The 18,314-nt window shown below is 50.0% G+C and overlaps 2 protein-coding genes across 2 annotated transcripts in view; one reads left to right on the top strand and one right to left on the bottom strand.

Annotated features, from left to right (window-relative positions):
• The first annotated feature begins 257 nt into the window (after positions 1-257).
• Positions 258-14,789, top strand: MTERF4 (mitochondrial transcription termination factor 4). The gene is made up of 4 exons (XM_080799851.1): positions 258-318; positions 1,562-2,057; positions 3,814-3,998; positions 4,693-14,789. The coding sequence occupies exons 1-4, from the start codon at positions 298-300 to the stop codon at positions 5,065-5,067; spliced, it is 1,077 nt and encodes a 358-aa protein (XP_080655977.1). The 5' UTR covers positions 258-297; the 3' UTR covers positions 5,068-14,789.
• The window catches only part of SNED1 (sushi, nidogen and EGF like domains 1), a gene marked incomplete at both ends in the record, with an annotated part of 84,320 nt that continues 77,191 nt past the window's right edge, over positions 11,186-18,314 (bottom strand). The window contains 4 exons of the mRNA XM_080799850.1: positions 11,186-11,222; positions 12,132-12,215; positions 16,361-16,448; positions 17,036-17,152. Coding sequence (XP_080655976.1) covers positions 11,186-11,222; positions 12,132-12,215; positions 16,361-16,448; positions 17,036-17,152 — 326 coding nt within the window. The remainder of the gene's footprint in view (positions 11,223-12,131; positions 12,216-16,360; positions 16,449-17,035; positions 17,153-18,314) is intronic.

Consider the following 18,314-nt stretch of genomic DNA (forward strand, 5'->3'; position numbering starts at 1 on the left):
CCGCGCCCCCGCGCCCCCGCGCCCCCGCGCCCCCGCGCCCCCGCGCCCCCGCGCCCCCGCGCCCTGACGGGCCACGCCGCCAGCAGCGGTGCGGAGCTGGTGCGAGGGAGGGCGCTGTGCATTTGCCGCGCGGGCCCAGAGCCCTGGAGGGCGGGGAAGCCGGGCGGCGCCGGAGGAGCAGGGGCGGGGCCGCGGCGGAACGCGCCTTTCGCGCTCTCGCGCTTGCCAGGGGGAGGGCGGAAGCGCTTGCCAGGGGAAGAGCGGAAGTGCGAACCAGCGAGTCGCAGCTTGCACGCCATGGCAGCGCTCGGCCGGCAGGTGAGGTGGCGCTCGGTGCTGGGGCTTCGCGCGGTTGCGGAGGAGCCGTCGCCGGGTGTTTCTTCTCGCAAGCGGAGCCTTCCCGGCGGCCGGGCCGAGGGAGCGGCGGGCGCGCCGATAGGACGGGAGCGCGAGAACGTGGAGCGCTCGGGCGCTTGACCTGGGCGTCCGACCGGTCCTGTGGCGCGGGATCCTGTGACGCGGGGTGTGTGGAGCTGGGTCCTGTGGCGCCGGGTCCTGTGACGCGGGTCTGTGGGGCAGCGTCCTGTGGCGCGGGGTCTGTGGCGCCGGGTATTGTGGGGCGGGGTCCTGTGACGCGGGGAGTGTGGAGTTGGGTCCTGTGACGCGGGGTCTGTGGAGCCGGGTCCTGTGGGGCGGGGTTCTGTGACGCGGGATCCTGTGGCGCGGGGTGTGTGGAGTCGGGTCCTCTGGCGCGGGGTCTGTGGCGCCGGGTCCTGTGACGCGGGGTCCTGTGGCGAGGAATTTAGCCTCGGGAGTGTGCGGACGCGCGTGAGGTCCCGGGCTTCAGGGTGGGAACCAGCTCGCACCCTCGCTGTTGGCCTAGGATTGATTGTCCGCTGTCGTACGTGGGACACAGCGACAGAGAACGAGGGCTTGAGGGCTTCTCGGAGATTCGCGACCTCTGCAGTAAAGCAGGCATCCGGGAGTGCGGCTCCAGGATGGTCTCTCCTGCGTGGTTTTACCGCCACGAACAGACAGAGCACTTGCATCCGTGTGAAGCAACATCATCTCCTACGTTCCTCCCGCAGAAGCCTCTCTGCTCCCTGAGTGTTGGGCCTGGACTTGGGTTTAGGGAGCGACCCCTTTTGTGAGCGGTCACATGCATACCAATACACTTTGGTTTCTGTCTTCCTGCTCCTCTATTTTCAGTTCAATCCGCCGCTGCAGGCGCTGCCCCTTAGAGGGTAGAAGAAAAGGACCCGCACACACCCAAACGCCCTTTACCGCTGGCCTTCTCTCCTGCTCCTCCCTGCCGTGTCTTCTCTGTTAGGGCAGCAGGAGCTGGTAGAGACTTGCTTGGCTGTCATAATGCTCTGCTCTCTGTACCAACGCTGCCTTCTCTGCAGGCTTTTCATGCTCAGATCGGAGTTTGCAGGTTGTTGTAAAGCTTGCTATTGTTCTGTGGGAGCAAGGTACTAAATAAAGTGGCTCCGGGATCCCGTGGTCTCCTCTACATTGGAGTGGTGAGGAGCTGATCTCTGTTTGGTGCTGTGTCTCATAGGTCTTCGACTGGCACCGCCTGGTCCCCCTCACCTGGGCCCATGTTGCTAGGCAGACCCATCAAGGAGAACAGAAAATGACGTGTCCATCTTTGTTGTGTAAACTGACCATAGCCTCCAATGGAGGGGGCCTCGAGAAGTTATCCCATGTGGAATCCAGAACGTACGTGCAGGAACCAGCGTGCAGGATACGTCTCACTCGGTACTCCCTTGAGAAGCGGAGGACTCCCGTAGCTCCAGGGTTTGTGGAGCGAGAGAAGGTCATCAGTTCCCTCCTGGACATGGGTTTCAGTGACGTCCACATTAACGGATTGCTCCATCTGTGGCCAAGTACACACACTCAGCAGTTGCTGGACATCATTTCAGAATTAATACTCTTGGGTTTGAACCCAGAGCCTGTGTACGTGGCCTTGAAGCAAAGTCCTCAGTTGTTGAAACTGCCTGTAGTGCACATGAAGAAGCGCTCCTGCTATCTGCGAAAGCTTGGTCTTGGAGAAGGTATAAGAAGGCCCTGATTTTATGTCCACTGCTGAGGAGTTGGGGTTGGGGGGCAAGTAGCCCAGATGGGGTGGGCTAGGGGAGGGTTCTGGGGGAAGTTCTTGAGAGTAATGTGTGGTTTGGCTTGGAGGTGAGAAGCAGTGACCTCTGCAGATGGCACTGCCAGAGGGAATGGGGGGACTTGTCTGGTTTGCTCACTGTGGGGGCTCTAGCTTCTGGAACACTGAATGGGTGGTGAGCCTGTGGTATGTGCTCGTGCTCAGCAGGTAGAGGTCAGTATGTGGCAGTAACATTCACGTACCTATGCAGTCATTGATATTTACCTTAGCTTGAAGTGTTGTCTGTACAACGTAAAGCCAAAGGCTTTCTATAAGGTCCCTTGTAAAGATTTGGGTTCCAGTGGAACCCGAGATTGTCCCAGACTCCTCGGAAACAGAGAAGTGACTATTCCCCCAATAAGATTCACATCTCAAGGATTCTAGGATTTCATTGGATCCCCGGGTAGGCCTTGAGGAGAAGGGGGCTGGGAGCCCATGAGGGTCCCAGGGATCCTTATGCACGTTGACCCCAGGAGGGCCACTGTATTGTTTCATTTTTTGACCCCTACTGATAAGATATTGTTGGGGGGGAGATACTGTTGTTTGGCGATCTATTTCAGAGGCTTTCAGAAGATAAGGAAGAACATAACCTTGTGCAGTTCTCTTGACAGATTGCCTGTTGCAGTATGATCTAAAAGGCTAAATTTAATAGTTATGTGCTGTGATTATATGTTACGAAGTTCAGCAAAGCCTTCTGCTGCAGAGGGAAAGTCCAAACTTCTGAAAGTCATTCTAGAGACATTTTAGCAAGACAATGAGTAGCTCATCTGTTAGAAAGATTGTTAATACCAGTTTGAATAAGTGATTTTAAGTTTCCAGGTGCTGAATTTTGCCCAGCTATCCACGGGAAGACCATAGGCCCCAATTTCCCTTCGGTAGTCTCTAATGCGTTAATAGGACCTCTTTTGCTCAGTATTGCCCTAATGTGGATAAAAGATATGGTCACCCCACTAATTAGGGCATCATTGTTTGTGGCTGTGCCTCGTAAGTATTCTCGTCATTATTCTATTAATAATTATTATCGTGTTAGGGTCCATAATGAAAGGAGTGAGACTGATACAAAGCGAAGGTCAAGCAGAGCTTTATTTCGCGCCAAGCATGAGAATCGTCAGTTCGATTCTCGATGCTTGGCGCGAAATAAAGCTCTGCTTGACCTTCGTTTTGTATCAGTCTCACTCCTTTCATTACGGACCCTTACAATCGTGGAACTCCTTTTCATTGAGTTAGGGCTCCCAGATCTTAGGAACATTGGTTGTCGCTTCAGTGACTATTTTATTATGGAATGAAGTGTCAACCCGCAGCCCCCATGTGGGGGAATCTACTGTCTCCTTCTACTGTCTGCTCCTTCCAGTAGATCCCCTGGGAAATTCTTTAGATGAACAGGGCAAGGGGAGGAAGCCAAGAATAAGAGGTTTATGCCATTCAGCTGAGAGGCCAGTAAGAGGCCTCCTTTTTATACCAGGGAGGGGGTCATTGAGGAGATGTGTTCTTCTGGCCCCTCCCACTGCCATGTGCTCCTGGGCAGGCATTGGAAACCACCACTTATGGGGAGGAGTGCATCCTCCTTCCCTTTTCAAATGCTGCCTTAGATGTGGCAAGCCCCTTGTTTTTTTGGTGTATCTTAAAATTATATACTTATTCTTTTTTGTGTTCTGTAGGGAAACTAAAGACGGTGCTTCTCTGTTGCCCTGAAATCTTCACCATGCATCAGAGGGACATTGATAGCATTGTTGGTGTTCTCAAGGAGAAATGTCTTTTCACGGTACAACAGGTGACCAAGATTTTGCACAGATGCCCCTATGTTCTTCGGGAGGACCCCGGAGAACTGGAATACAAATTCCAGGTGAGGATGACTGGTAGGGGATTTGGGAAGTAACAACACGTTCTTTGTAGTGAGGGTCAGTTCCATGAAAGAGAAGCCACAGGCACCCCGAGGGCGAGTGGATGAGGTGAAAACCTTAGATCCTCTTTGCACATACCAGCCAGAGAGAACCTGGCTCTGGTCTTTCACTTCTTTACAGAAAACCTATCCTGCAACTTTTCTGTGGTTAATAATGAATGACCCAGTCCCTTTCGTGGGGTCCAAATGGGGCCTCTGTTTGAAATAGCTAATTTAAAAAGAGCTAAAAATCTTCCTTTCTTTAGAACATATTCTGCATACTGATTTTGGAAGCATAATTATGACAGTTGTCCTAATTTTGGGGTAACAATTATGACAACTTAGGTCAAATTGCTAGATGTTTGGTGAATTTTTTGCCTGTTCTTTCAATACTCATTTTTTTTTTTTCTGGGAAACAACTGAATTTATCCCTCTTGCCCCTTTATTTTCTGCTAAGTTTTTCTCAATATGAATTTGAAAATGCTTTGAAAACTGTTAGCTATCACATAAACGCAGAGCATCATAGAGAGTCCTGGCACCGCTGGTTGGGCAGCTTTTTTGTGAGTACTTTGAACAGCTTGCATTGATTACAAACAGTGGCAGGACAGGTTGTAGGTTACTGTGCCCGGGACTCCTCTAACTGTGTCTGTCTCCCCAGTATGCCTATTTTAGGATGGGGGTTAAACACTCAGACATGGTGCGGACCAACTTCCTGCAGTACTCCATAACCAAGATCAAGCAGAGACACGTGTTCCTCGAGCGCCTAGGACGGTACCAAACACCTGATAAGAAGGGTCAGACACAGGTTCCCAATCCTCTCCTTAAGGACATTCTCAGAGTCTCAGAAGCTGAATTTCTGGCCAGGACAGCCTGTTCTTCCACTGAGGAGTTTGAAGTTTTTAAGAAGCTCTTTGCTCGGGAGGAGAAAGAGGGGTCTGAGAGCCACATACCTGACAGCAAAAGCTTAAGTCTGGACGAGGACGAGGATGAGGATGAGGACGAGGACGAGGACAAGGAGGAGGTTGAAGAGTGATGGGAGGATGGAGGACGGGAATGAAGAGCCCAGCGATACCAAAAAGTATTATGATTTTCTCAAAGTTTTCGAGAGTTTCACTTGTACCTTGTCATGTTATTTTTCCTTCTAAAACTGGCCTTCTGATGAAACATATTATAAATCACCTGAGAAGTGGGTCAGACTAAACAGGAGCTGCCTTGGTTTGATCTGTTGTTAGGTTTCTTGGGGGGGGGGGCTTTTCCTTCCTGTGTGGAGGACAGACTCTGAGCTGTTAAAATCAGGAGACTCTACCTCAACATTTGGTTTTGTTTTTTTCCTCTGTTGATATGTGATAACTTCATGACAGTGTGGGGAATGGGGTTCTTGCCTCTGGTTCAAGTGTCATTTTACATTTCCTTGTAGTGATAAGGATAAAATTATGAGTAGGCACTGAAGTTTTAATACATCACAGCACTTTATTTTATGCAAACAAGTAGCAGGTTTCCCCCAAAAACACTTGTGTTTTTAATCCACAAATACTGCTTCATAATTGTGTTCAGTGTACAGCATTGTCAAGGAAGGTGGTTAGTGATGGTTTCATTTTGCACAGCTGCTTAATGCCAGCTGAGTGTTCGGGTACTTTTCTCTCTCTCTTGGAAGAATGGGCCCTGGCTCTGACCTTTCAGGGAAGTTGGCTTTGCTCCTGGCTTGCGGGCCGTCTGCAGGCCCACAGTTTCTGGTTGCTAGTGAGTGCTGCCCTGGAGTGTGCCAGAACAGAAGAGGGTTGGGGGGGCGGTGTCATCCGGTCACTTCCCCATCGCCCATCTCACAGAGGCAGCTTCTGAGACCGGAGGAGAAGAGCACTTGCACAGGGTCTTTGAGCGGGGTGGGGCCTGGTGTTCTTCAGGGAGCTCCCAGGACACTGTGGTGGTGGGAGTCCCCTCGGGAAACCCGGGGGAGCTGAGGGGTGATTTATAAAGAGTTGGGTCGGGGGTAGATTTTGATGTTCGTTGTCTCTGAGGTAGAGGCCCAGCCCTCATGGCATGGGCTCTATGAGGGAGGACTGGTGCACCCCAGAATGTCCTGGGCATCCCTTCCTTGAGGGGAGCTGGCACATGGTTGTTGATACAGAAAGCATTTTTGGTGATGTGACCAAAATCCAGGACTTGACAGCATTTTAACAACTAGGTAAAACCGCTTGGCCTTATTTTCCCTGCAGAGACTGACTAAGAGTCTTGTCAGGCAACAGTTCCCAACTGGAGTGATCTTGACCCCAGGGAGCATCCAGCAACATCTGAGGACATTTTTGATTGTTAGGACTGAGGGAGGGTGCCATTGGGGTCCAGCGGCTGGGGGCTGGGTTGCCGTGAACCATCCTGCGGTGTGCAGGGCAGCCGCAGACAGGGCTGGGCAGCCACAGACAGGGCAGTGCAGCCTGAAACGTCAGCAGTACTGAGGCCTAGGAGCTGCCTGACGGCCTGGTGCAGCAGAATACAGTTGTATCTGTTTGTGGGAATGTCCAATTGGAAGCAGGCTGACACTGCTTATGTTTCTTTTGTTTAAAAGAAAGTAAGTAACTGAGTTTTTAAGTTCCTCTTCCGTGTTTACCAGAATGCTGCTGGGAGATGTGAGCTGTGTTTACTGTGGGGACTCAGCGCTGAGGTGCGGATGCTTTTGTTTTTTTCTGGGCTTATGTTCCAGCATGATGGCAAAAAGAAAGACATTTTCTGCAAAAGAAAAGTAGCTCAGTGAATCCCCGTGCGTGGGAGTGAGATGTGGTGGCAAGAGGCAGCCACGGGAAGAGCCCCTGCTGAGGGAGTTGCCTGTTGGGCTTGCTGGCGGGAGAGCTGTGGCGTTGGTGCAGGTCTCCTCACCCGCCTCTGTGACAGCCCACATGCAATGGGAAGGAAGGCTTTGTCTTTACTGGTTTTCTTGGCCATGGGCAAAATTACTAAAAACGAAGGCATTTCACTCTGCCACTGTTTTCACTTACTCTTCCATTTTGTGGCGTCCCCAACTGACCGACACTTTCTGTGGAACCTCAGATGGGTTCTTATGTCCAGTCGGGGAACTAAGAATTATAAATTTGCATGATTAGCATGGCTAACTTAGCAACTCATGATTGCTCCTTTCATTTTGATACAGAAATTAATTTTTATGCACCTGAGAATTTTGATTGCATTAATATTAATTTCCTTGGGTAGAGTTTAACTGTATGTTTGAGGAAGACGCTGGAGTTTTTGAAGGGATTTTGTGAAAAAAGCAGTGTCTCATTTAAAATGTTTCCAGGATGAATTGTAATTCCTTTGCATCACGAAGTCTTTTTACTAGATATCTAATTTGTAAAACATCAAGAGGAGTTAATCATAAGACAACACAGCACCAAGCTCAGGATTCAGTAGACTATTTCTTGTAGAAACAAATGTTTCTAAGTTAAAAACTGGAACACATTAGTGTTCTCATGGCTGAGGGGTTGAGGTCATTAACATCATAGTAGAGTTTCATCTACTTTTCCAGTGATAACACTTGATCTTGCCACTTGCTAGCAATGCTGTAGCTTACATAGACACACAGTGACTGGTCCTGGCGACACAGCAAAAGTCAGCAGTACACATGCATGGCCGTGGTGTTCTCTCGACTCGCCCAGTGCCGGCGCCCCGGACTGAGCACGGCTGTCTTCTCCAGGTGGGCCTGGGGCGCCGGGGGTGCTATGGGGTACAGTAGAGACTTCTTGAAATGACGGTTCCTCCTCTCTGAAAACAAATTGTGTAAAACACAGACATGTGCACACAAAATTTTAATAAAAAGCCTAAAATATACTCTTAACTCTTCCAACAATGTTTTTATAAAAGATGAGAAGGTGCGCCCTCTGTGTCTGTAGGGCTCACTTGGAACAGAGTCTGTGGCAGATGTGCGGGGGCTTGAGTCAGCTGCTACGATGCTCTGCGGACCCGAGGTGGGGTTGGCTTGCATGGCTTGCGCCTCCTCTACAGGGAGAAGCCAGAGCGGTCAGAAGCATGTGGGGAAGCCCCTGTGGCAAGCTAGGGCCACATTCTGCTGAAGAGGGTAATGTGTGAAAGACCACGCTAGCCGGCAGCCTGGACTAGTGCCGCTCGAGTCTAGGACTGAAGCAGTCTTGAGCTGGGTTGGGTCTGGCCTGCCCCGGTCATCCATCTCCGTGGTGTTCAGGCTCTGCATGTGTTGGGGTGTCACGTTGTGCTTCTGTGAGGCTCGGGGCTCTTGGTGCCGTGCCGTGACTTGTCATCGGTGTGGGGGTGGGTAGCTTTCTCTGCATAAGGCTGAGGCCTGGGTGACTCGATAGACCAGGGCTTGGCCAAGTGTGGCCAGGAACTTTGCCCCCTCGTTTAGTAAATGTGGTTCCACTGGAACAGCCACACCCTTAGGGTCACTTGTCTGTGACTGTGGTCGTGCCACCAGTGCCAAGCTGAGTAGTTGCCACAGAAGCGGGTTGGTCCACAAAACCTAAGATAGTCACTGAGAAAAAGTTGAAGACTAAAAGTGTCTAAACTCTATCTTAGTATGAATGAACACTTTGTCTTTGGTAATCTACGGGTCCATGTGATGGGGCTGTAGTCCACCACATATCAGCACAAAGAATTTGCTGGAGGAGAGTTGGGTGGGGCACCTAGAACTCGGCTTCCCTTTCTGTCTGGCCTTACCACCAACCCTTCCTGGCACCACTGTCTCTGCTGTGGAAGCCGGAACGCAGTTCCTCTCAGTTTGATTGTTAGGTCTCAGGCAGAAAGTTGCCCTCTGACTTTGGAATCTGAGAACTGGTTCCTGGATGCTGCAGGAGCCTTGCTGGCTGGCAGCCCTGCTCATCCAGGGCCCAGGTGCACATGGCAGTTGCTTCCTGGCCATGGTGCAGACTGTCCCTGTAGGAGACGGCAGCCAGGGCTACAGCACAGGCTGTTCCATGCATTGCAGGACTGGGAGGTGATTTGGCCCAGAGGTTCTCCCTGGTGTGGCCCTGAAGGGAGGTGGGCTGGACCCTGCCTGGCCTGGCTGTCCATCTTCTAGAGAGAAGCCGCAGAGGGGACAGATGCGAGCCAGGACCTGGTCTTTCAGGGTGTCCTTTCAGTCCAATTTTAGACCCCGCCTTCCTGGGCTTTAGGAGCTCATGAGGTTGATGGAGTGTAACAAGAATGTCCCGAACCCCTTGAAGAGAAAGACTGGGGCATGAGGAGAATAACACCCATTCCTCTTTAAAATGCTGCTTCAGTTTCTCTGAGCAGCCCTCGGTCCCCACCCCCAGAGGACCCAGTGCTCCTGCCTCTAGTGTGGCCCTGGACGGGAGGGAGGTATGCTGAGAGCATGGACTATGTGGCCCAGGGCCGGGGACATTGGGGGAGCATTGCTGCCGTTAATGCTGAAAGCTTCAGGCTGCTCCCCTTTCAGCTGGCCATGCCCTTGGATCTTTCCCCTGAAGACCAGGGCTGCCCCCTGTTGCTCTGGGTTGAAACGAATTCCTGTTTATTTGCATTTGCTCCATTGTTTCAAGAATGGGTATTCTAAAAGCTAGTATTTGATAATTTGGTAGTTGAGGTTTTCTGATTTGTTTTTAATAGAAATGGATTTGCTGAGTTGGAAAAAAAAAGGTATTGCTGTTTCAGGTGACTTACTGTAATAGAAATATTTGAAACCCAAATTATGTTTGTGGGTTCTTAATCCTAGTAGTGAATTGCTTATGAGCTGTGGAGCATGTTTTGGATCATAAGATGGGAGGGGAAGTAATGCCTTTGAGGAGGGAGGAGCTGAACACAGACTTTTTGGAAAAATCTGCCAGGGGCTATTTGCCAAGGCCACGCCCCGCTGATCCCAGCCTCGGCCTTCCCCGCTTGGCTGGTATGGATGTTCTTCGTGTGGTGTCAGCCTGTATCTGTGAAGCTCTTTTGCTTCAGCTTCTTTGTAAAGGTTCTGAGTAACATTTCTTCCTCATCTCCTCAGCCCCATAAGACAGTGTAGCCTGTTCCTGAAGCTGCTTGTTCCCCAGGGTGCCTCACTGCCCTCTCAGCATCAGGAACATGGACTACTTTAAGGCTCATTAATGGAGTGGAAGGCAGAAGCTGCCTTAGGGCCAGCTCAGTTACCCCCTTGTTCCCCGTGACATCATGCTGACAAGAAACTCTGCTCAAGGGGGCACCTGGGTGGCTCAGTGGGTTAAGCCTCTGCCTTCAGCTCAGGTCATGGTCTCAGGGTCCTGGGATCGAGCCCCAATGGGGCTCTCTGCTCAGCAGGGAGCCTGCTTTCTACTCTCTCTCTGTCTGCCTCTTTGCCTACTTGTGATCTCTCTGTCAAATAAATAAATAAAATCTTTAAAAAAAAAAAGAAACTGCGCTCAATGTGAGAATGAGTACAGGTTGTAGGTGGGTCGCCATGATTCAACCCAGTATCTCCCTGACTGTAATGAAGACTTTGACAGAGTTTATTGGGGGGAGGTAAGTGTTGGAGGGTGTTGAGTTGCCAGAAGACTTTGGGAAATGGCAGATAAAGCAGGAATAGAGTTAGAAAGTTTCTTTCACTTTAGGATTCCAATGCTTAGGATTCCTGTGTCCTTTGGGAATTCTCTAGTGGGAGAGTCTTCAGGATTTCTCCAAAGTTATGTGTTCAAGGCCCCACACCCCATTTTTTCTTTCGATAGATTGCCATTCTCAGGGTCTGGGAGGCCCTCCCTTGAACCCCCGCACTCCTATATCTGGGCATTCCGGGCCCCTCCCACCGTCCTCTCCTCCCCACTCCTCCCCTGCTGCCACCCTTTCTAGATGCCCTTCTCAGTCCCACCTCCATGAGTGCTCAACCCCTGCACCCACCTCCAGCTGTTGCTGCTGATGGGAAAGGGGTTTCTCCGTTTGCTTGGAGCCAGTGGGATTCGTCCTTATCCCCAGATGGCCTCATTTCCACTTGGAAATGCATCTGTGCCTGGTTTATGTCTATTGGGAGGCCTTAGGTTTTTTTTTTCCTCTCCAATTTTAACCCCCTCAGGGAATTCTGAAACTCCTGGTCTGGGAGTTTGTAATAAAGAGGGCACAGCTGAGCTCCCCAAGTAGACAGCAGCCCTCCTGGAGGCCACATGCTGGGACAGCCACTCTAGCTTTCCCGAAGTTCTGCCAGCTGTGGTGGGGAACATACCTGTACCCTAAGATTTCTTCAGTGTTGGACTGTTACTGTGTTTCCTGAAATAGAGAAAGGTGGCTTATGAAAAAGAGATAAACCTGGAACCCAGGCTGCCTGCTGGTGTCCTGTCTTTGCCTCACATATATTCCATTTTGGGGAGCACCGTCAGTGAGACACTGATGCAGAGATTAGCATTTTAGTCTATGTGTGTCCCCTTGGCTGGCTGTAAGTCATGGGAAGGAAAGCAGGGTGTAGAAGAAGGAAAGTGGAAGAGACAGGTACCGCACTAGGTCAAGCAGGTGTTGAATTCCATTCCCGGACACTCAGTTTGAATTCCATTCCCGGACACTCAGTAATGCAAGCCCTAGGGAGTGTGGCTCCCAATGGGTCTGTGCAGAGTGACTGGGGTGAGGAGTCTGCTGTTGGAAAGGCCCCCAACACATTCATGCAGCACATTATGTAATAATTCCTGTGACTCCCTTGAGCCCTCTGGGGAAAGAACCTGGCTGTGAGTGAGTAAAAAATAGAGATATCCTATATATACAGTTATATACTTGCATCTGTCAATAATGTTCCATGCTTCCCAATTCTAGCACCGGAGTGACCCCGAGCACCCACCATGTGAGCCCCTCCCAGCGCGCACCGTGTGATCCCCTCCTAGCACCCAGCGTGTGACCTCCCCCCAGCATCCACTGTGCGATCCCCTCCCAGCACCTACCTTGTGACCCACCCCCCACGACCCACTGTGTGACTCCCCCAGCACCCACCATGAACAGCTATACTGATCTGTATGTGTTCAGATCTACAGGAATGTGCTATGCAGGGCTACAAATTTGCACAGACAAGACAGCCTGGCTTGGCCCACAGGACTGTGGCTCCCCCGAGTGTTCAGTCCTGAGCCCCCCTTGCCCTGCTACCCTGTGAACTACAGGCCGGACATACTGTGGGCCTCCGCCCCGAGATGGCACCTGTTTGGGGTTTTCTTGACGCTTGTGCTTTCACAGCTCTCTTTGAAGCAGATGTCCTGAAGCACTTTGTAGACTCTTTTGTACCTGTGTCACAAGAAAGTTGTGTAAAGCTGGAAACTAGAGCAGAGTGTTGCCCAGCTGCTTCAGCTAGGCTACTTGCACCCACCAGTCACTGTGCAGGTGTTTGACGGAAAGGCTATTAGTTTCCTACTGAAACTTTACTTCATAGGGATGTGTTAAAATGTCCAACATGAAAGTCATGTAATTAAAAAAAATTTAACTTCACTAAGGTATGATTCACATAAGATACATCCATTTTGAGTTTACATTTTGAGGAGTGTGGACAAAATATTATGATATTAAGAGATAAAATAAGAGATTTCGAGGACATATCCCGCTTGAGGCAGTTCACTCAGCGGTGAAGACTTGAGATAGCACAAGGTCACTCCTGGGTCCTAAGGGTAGTTCTTGGAGAAGTTGGAGAGCCCTGGAGATGAAGGTGTTTGATGTGTGCAGTGTAGACTTCTAGCCCCTCCTCCCATTTATTAACTAGTCCCCTTTGTGTCTCTGGAACTTAGACCTCAGTTTTGTGTGGAATGGGAATTACTCATACTACTTCTCTCATAAATTTGTAGATGGTAATGAACAGGGAAGTGTTTCTGTTCTTGTTAAAGCTCTCAAATGTCAGAGCTATTGAAAAGGGAGATCCAGGGAGTTTGTTGAAAAGCTCCAACTCATGCTCAGTCTGGGATAGCCCATGGGATTTAAGGCCTTTGGTGAGATTTCTGCTTTTAGTCTTCAGGGAGTAACAGGATTTGGAATTAACCCCCCAGTTTGAACAACCAAAGAATTGGACAAAATATTAAAAGCAGTTCTTTTCAGATGTTAGAAAGCAGTGTGAGATTATGATTCTTGAGAGAAGGGAAACAAATGAAATGAGCTCTGTGATCTCCCTAGAGTTTGGTCCAGGAGCACTTTTTGGATTACATTGCAGGGTGGTTGCGGGGGGAGAGGATGGGGTGGAAGGCAAGCAAGGGTCACAGTGAGCTGAGGAGGCAGAGGCAGGTAGAGTGTGTGGGGCACTGGGGAGGAGGGAGCTATGCAGAGGAAGAGCTCCTGAGGTCAGGACAGGGATCCCTTTGAAGATAAAACTGTGCACACATAGGGGAGAACCCCGTGAGGCTGGGCAAGGAGAACTACGGAGAAGCTGAACAGCTGAGTTACTACAGGCCATTCACGAACTAGAAACTCCAGAAAGGCCATGGCTTAGAAGTGGAGCAAAATTAACCCAGAATTAAGGTTAAACCACCCTAAAAGGCTTCCAAAGGACCAGACTAAAATTAACCATCTTGGAGAACAAAATGAAACATTTTGGGAAATAAACATAAAACTTAGCATTCAGGACCAAAAGATTAAAAAGTCCAGCATTCAACAAAAAAATGACAAGATATTCAAAGGCTCATACAAAGCCTCAAGAAAGTGTGACCCATAGGCAGCAAACAGTAATTAAATAGAAAGACACCCAGAGGTGAGAGCAATGCAGGAATAGCAGACAAGGCCCTTAAAACGTGTGTTAAAGATTTGGTCCCACCTGTTCAGTGATCTGAAGGAAAATAGAAACAATGAGAAGAGAAACGGAGGATCCAGGAAAGGACTAAATGGAATTTCTAGTAATGATAACACCCAGAGTGTGAGATGAAGCTCTCGTGGAATGGAGTTAGTGGCAGGTTACAATGGCAGTGCAGAGGACAGACCACAGGATGCGAAGGCCCCGCTGTGGAATCAAGGCACAACTAAGTAGAGAGAAGGGTGTCCTCAGTCTAATACCTGTGTGACTGGAGTTGCAGGAGAGGAGAGAAATGAATGGATGGGAAAAATGCCTGAAGAACTAATGGCCCAAATTTTCCAGAGTTGGTGAAAACCAAGACCCCACAGACAGAAGCTTAACAAAGCCTTGTGAGCAAAAACACGTACATAGCCACGTGTTAGTTTCCCAGCAATGGTAGTAAAGAGACATCAGAGCAGCCATGGGGCTGGGGCACACACGCTCACAGGTGAGAATGAGCACAGCCATGCCAAGGCAGAAAACGGGCACTCCCGAGTGCCAAGAAAAAATAGTTCTCAGCCAGGAATTCTATACTCGGCAAATATATCCTCCAAAAATGAAGGTGAAACCGAACCCTTTACAGACAGACCAGAGCAGAGAGGGTTCCTCACCGGCAGACCTGTACTATACGAAAAGTCACAGTGAGTTCTGGAGGCAAAGGCCAGTAGTACCCAAGGGCATCTCAGGTCTGTAAAAGAGTGCCGGGTGCTGGGAATGGTAAACACGGACAAACAAAAGACATTGTATTCAGCAGTGTTTACAAAGATAACTGTCTTTGGGGAGCAAACATACCATATCATGTGGGTCATAGACTATGGGTGAGTAGCGCATCTGGCTACGAGACCTGGGTGCACAAGGGGAAGTGGAGCGTGCTACTGCAGGATCCCTTCCAGGACACAGGACAGAGAGCAACAGCAAACGGATATTGTGGGGGGTTGAAAGTATACTGCAAATCCCACAGCAGCCACTAGAAAGTTAAACCAGACAAGTATAACCAGTGAACCAACAATGCTGGCAAATTAGAAGGCTAAGGAAGAATTAATCCCAAAGTACGCAGGGAAAGAGAAATAAAGGAAAAATGGTCAGATAGGACACATAAAAAGCGCCCAGCAATGTGGTGGATTTAAACCCAATCACATCATCATTATAGTAACAGGTAATGGTACAGACACTCCAGTAAAAACCAGAGATGTCAGATATAAAGCAAGACCCAACTATGTGCCAAATACAAGAGAGTGATGTTCAGACCAATATGCGTTAAAGTGGAAGTATGAAAAGCTGTTGACAGGGCCTGGGCTCTTGTCGTCAGGTACTTGGTGGTCCTAGTGGGTCACTAGCAAGCACTGGGGTCACTGGCACAGTTGGAATATGGGGGGCACTGTGGATTAGGGCTGCCATTCCACAGAACCCAAATTCAGATGGTCTGTGCACATGGATCCTCAGGGCCCAGTGCAGATCAGGATGTATTTTCCTGTGCTGGGTTAAGTCTGGCTTCATGTCCAAGTTCAAATCAAACCTTCTACCTGGCTTTCCTACATCCCATTCAGAGTGACCTTCAGACACAATCGAACAGCTCACTCCTCTGCTCGGCATCCTCAGTAGCTCCCATTTCAAAAGAACATATGCTAGAATCCTTCCAAGGGCCTCCAAAGCCCTGCTGGGTTCTCCCTGCCCTACCCAACCACTGCTCCCTCTTGGTCTCCTCCAGCCCCACTGGCCTCCTTGCTGCTCCTCAGACAAGCAGACATGCTCCTGATCTTGGGCCTTGGCAACTGATAATTTGACTTTCTGGAAGGTTCTTCCTTCAGATATCCCCTCTCCATGTCTGTTCAGTGTTTCCATGAGAGTTCCCGACACCCTGTTGAATGCTGCAGCCGGCCCTCCCTGTCCCCAACCCTGGCTCTCCTCCGCCCACCTATTCATCTCTTCCTTTTCCACAGCCCTGACCACTTTCTAGAGCACTGCATAACGTCCTTCTGCTCCCTGTGTTCTGACTCCCATGTCTAGGGTGTACAGATTGCAAGGGCAGGGCTTTGGCCAGTTCTGCTCACTGCCATGTGCTGAGTGTCTAGAGCTGTTCCTGGCACACAGTAGGGGCTGATAAGAATATGCTGACTGAATATATTGTAAGTGTGAACTACAGAGTCACAGAGTGTTAATAAGGAAGGTCCTACACAGTGAACTAGGCAAGCTTTCCCTGTACAGCCCATTTTACAGATGGGGAAACTGAGGCATGAATGTCATGACTTAATGGCAGGGTGGAGACTCAAGTTCTCCTGTGCTATTGTTGATCTTTCCAGGGGGCTCTGAGGCACAGAGGAGAGGAATGTCATTTCCTGGCATTGATGTACTCGTGGCTCTGCCATCCACTGGAGAGGGACTGATGCGATTTGAGGGTGTGGGAAAGGAAGGCCCCAGGGCTCAGCCAGGCATTCCCTGCACAGGTTCAGGGCCTCAGCTTCCTGATTCATCAGCTGGAGGGAATGGGTACAAGCTCTTATATCACCCTGACCCCTAGAGCTCCTCAGTTCTTGTGAGTGTCGGTGAACTGGACTTCATGAAGGCACTTCTCTGGAAGTCAAGAACTTCCCACGAATGTGGTGAAATCAGGAAAGAAACTTACATGTGGTGACAGGCTCCTCCTTCCCAGACCGGCATGGCCTTTGTCTCTGAGAAGAGCCGAGTGCAGGGCTGGGGCACCTTTTTACAGGCTGCCGGCACAAAGGAAAAGGGGCTTACAGGGGCGCCATGCTGAACAAGTGCTCTTCCTGCACCCCAGGAGGGTGCCCTTCCTGCAACTGCGGGGTGCTTGAGTCAGGAAGCCCCCAGGCTGTTTTCCCTTAGGGCTGGAGGGAGTCTGACAGGCCGCGGGATGGTGCAGCTGGTATGGGGGCTTCTGTCCACCCACCTCCCATCTTCAGTCCCATGTTCTTAGAGAGGGAGGCCTGTGGTTCTTTCCGTCTTACCACCATGTCTGGCCCCCAAAGCAAAGAGCCCCCTGCACCCACCTCTGGCTATGGGGTGCTCCATGTCCCTTGCTTTCTGGCTGCCCCCAAACCCCCTGCTTGTCTGGGCATCTTCAGGGCGGTGAGAGGCCGAGTGGCTCACTGCCTCTGAATATCCCTACCTGGGCATTCGGAAGTCTGGGGCACTGAGGCTGGGCCCCTGTCCTGGCATCTTGAGGTTTGAGGTCCTTGTGGCAAACCCACTGTAGTAGGCCTAGCATAGCCTGTTGTGACAGGTGTCTTGAGGCATGGGCCCTGGTGGTCCCCACAGGAGGGAGTGGTCCCCGACTTACCAAGCTCACAGCGTCTGCCTTTGAACCCTGGGTTGCAGTCACAGCTGTGGGTGTCCACACCTGGCACGCAGGTGCCTCCATTCTGACAGGGATTTTCTGAACAGTTCCCAGGGGTGTCTGTGAACAGGCCATGAGCAGTTAGTTGTCAGGACCCCAGAAGGCAGCCTATTAGCATTCCCATTTCTCTGTGCCCCTCTCTTTCTCTTGTTAAAGAATTTCAAAGCAGTTCACAGAAACCATTTCACCTATAAATACAGCAAGTATCTAATACGTACAGACTTGACAAACTTTTATATAAGCACAACCCTATTATTGTGAAATCAGCAGTAGCTCCTTAGTACCATAAGAAATTGCAATCCTTGTTCAGGTTTCCCTGATCATCTTAAAAATGTCACTTCCAGTGGTCTGATCTCATTAGGATTCTTAAGTACCCATTGCCATAGTTTGATGTGTCTCTCTTTTAATCTGTAACTTTTCATTTTCCTTCCCTCTGCATTTATTCCCCCCCCCCTTATTAAAGAAACCAGGTCATTTGTCCTATAGAATCCCCCTCCTGGATTTTACCTAATGCTTTCTTGTGGCATTAACTCATCCCCCTTCTCCACATTTTCTGTAAATTGATGATCAGAGAGAGGGGCTTGATAGGATTCAGGTTCAAGCAGTCTTTGCAAGACGGCTTCACCCTTCAGCCACTCCAGGAGGCACGACTGGTCTCCAGTTCCAGTTTTAGTGATGTGAGAACTGATTGTGAGTTTAGCATTGGCAGCCCGATTAATCCAGGAGGAAATTCTGATAATCCCTGCACTGGATAGCTTGAGCGGTCACGGAGATCTTGAGTCTAGGTCACAGATCCATCATCTAACCCAGCCTGTCACTCTTCTGTCTCTCTAGCCAGAAAGTCTTCTATGAAGACCTTTTTTCCCTTTCCCACCACCTGGTCACCCTGAATTATAATCCATCCAGGCAAGGCCAGACAAATGCTTCATTCCTGTCCTTTATTTGTACACTTGGAAAGTAAGCATTGGTCCCCAGCCAGCTCTAGGGACCAGCACGTTGTGCTTTCTTTCAGCGTTATCATGAACTCATACATTCTTACATATTTGATGGGGGTCAGTCGGCTGCTGCCATTAGTCTTTTTGATGCCCCAGGTACCCATCTTAAGCCTGTGGGAGTCTTCCAGTTTAACTCCTGTGCCCTTTAGACAAGATCCCCATTGTTTTTGAAAAGCTTGCTTGTTTTACAAGTATGTCCTGGGCACATTTTGTCCATATTCCGCTTC

The sequence above is a fragment of the Martes martes genome (genome assembly GCF_963455335.1).
Source record: "Martes martes genome assembly, chromosome: 3".
Taxonomy (NCBI): Eukaryota; Metazoa; Chordata; class Mammalia; order Carnivora; family Mustelidae; genus Martes; species Martes martes.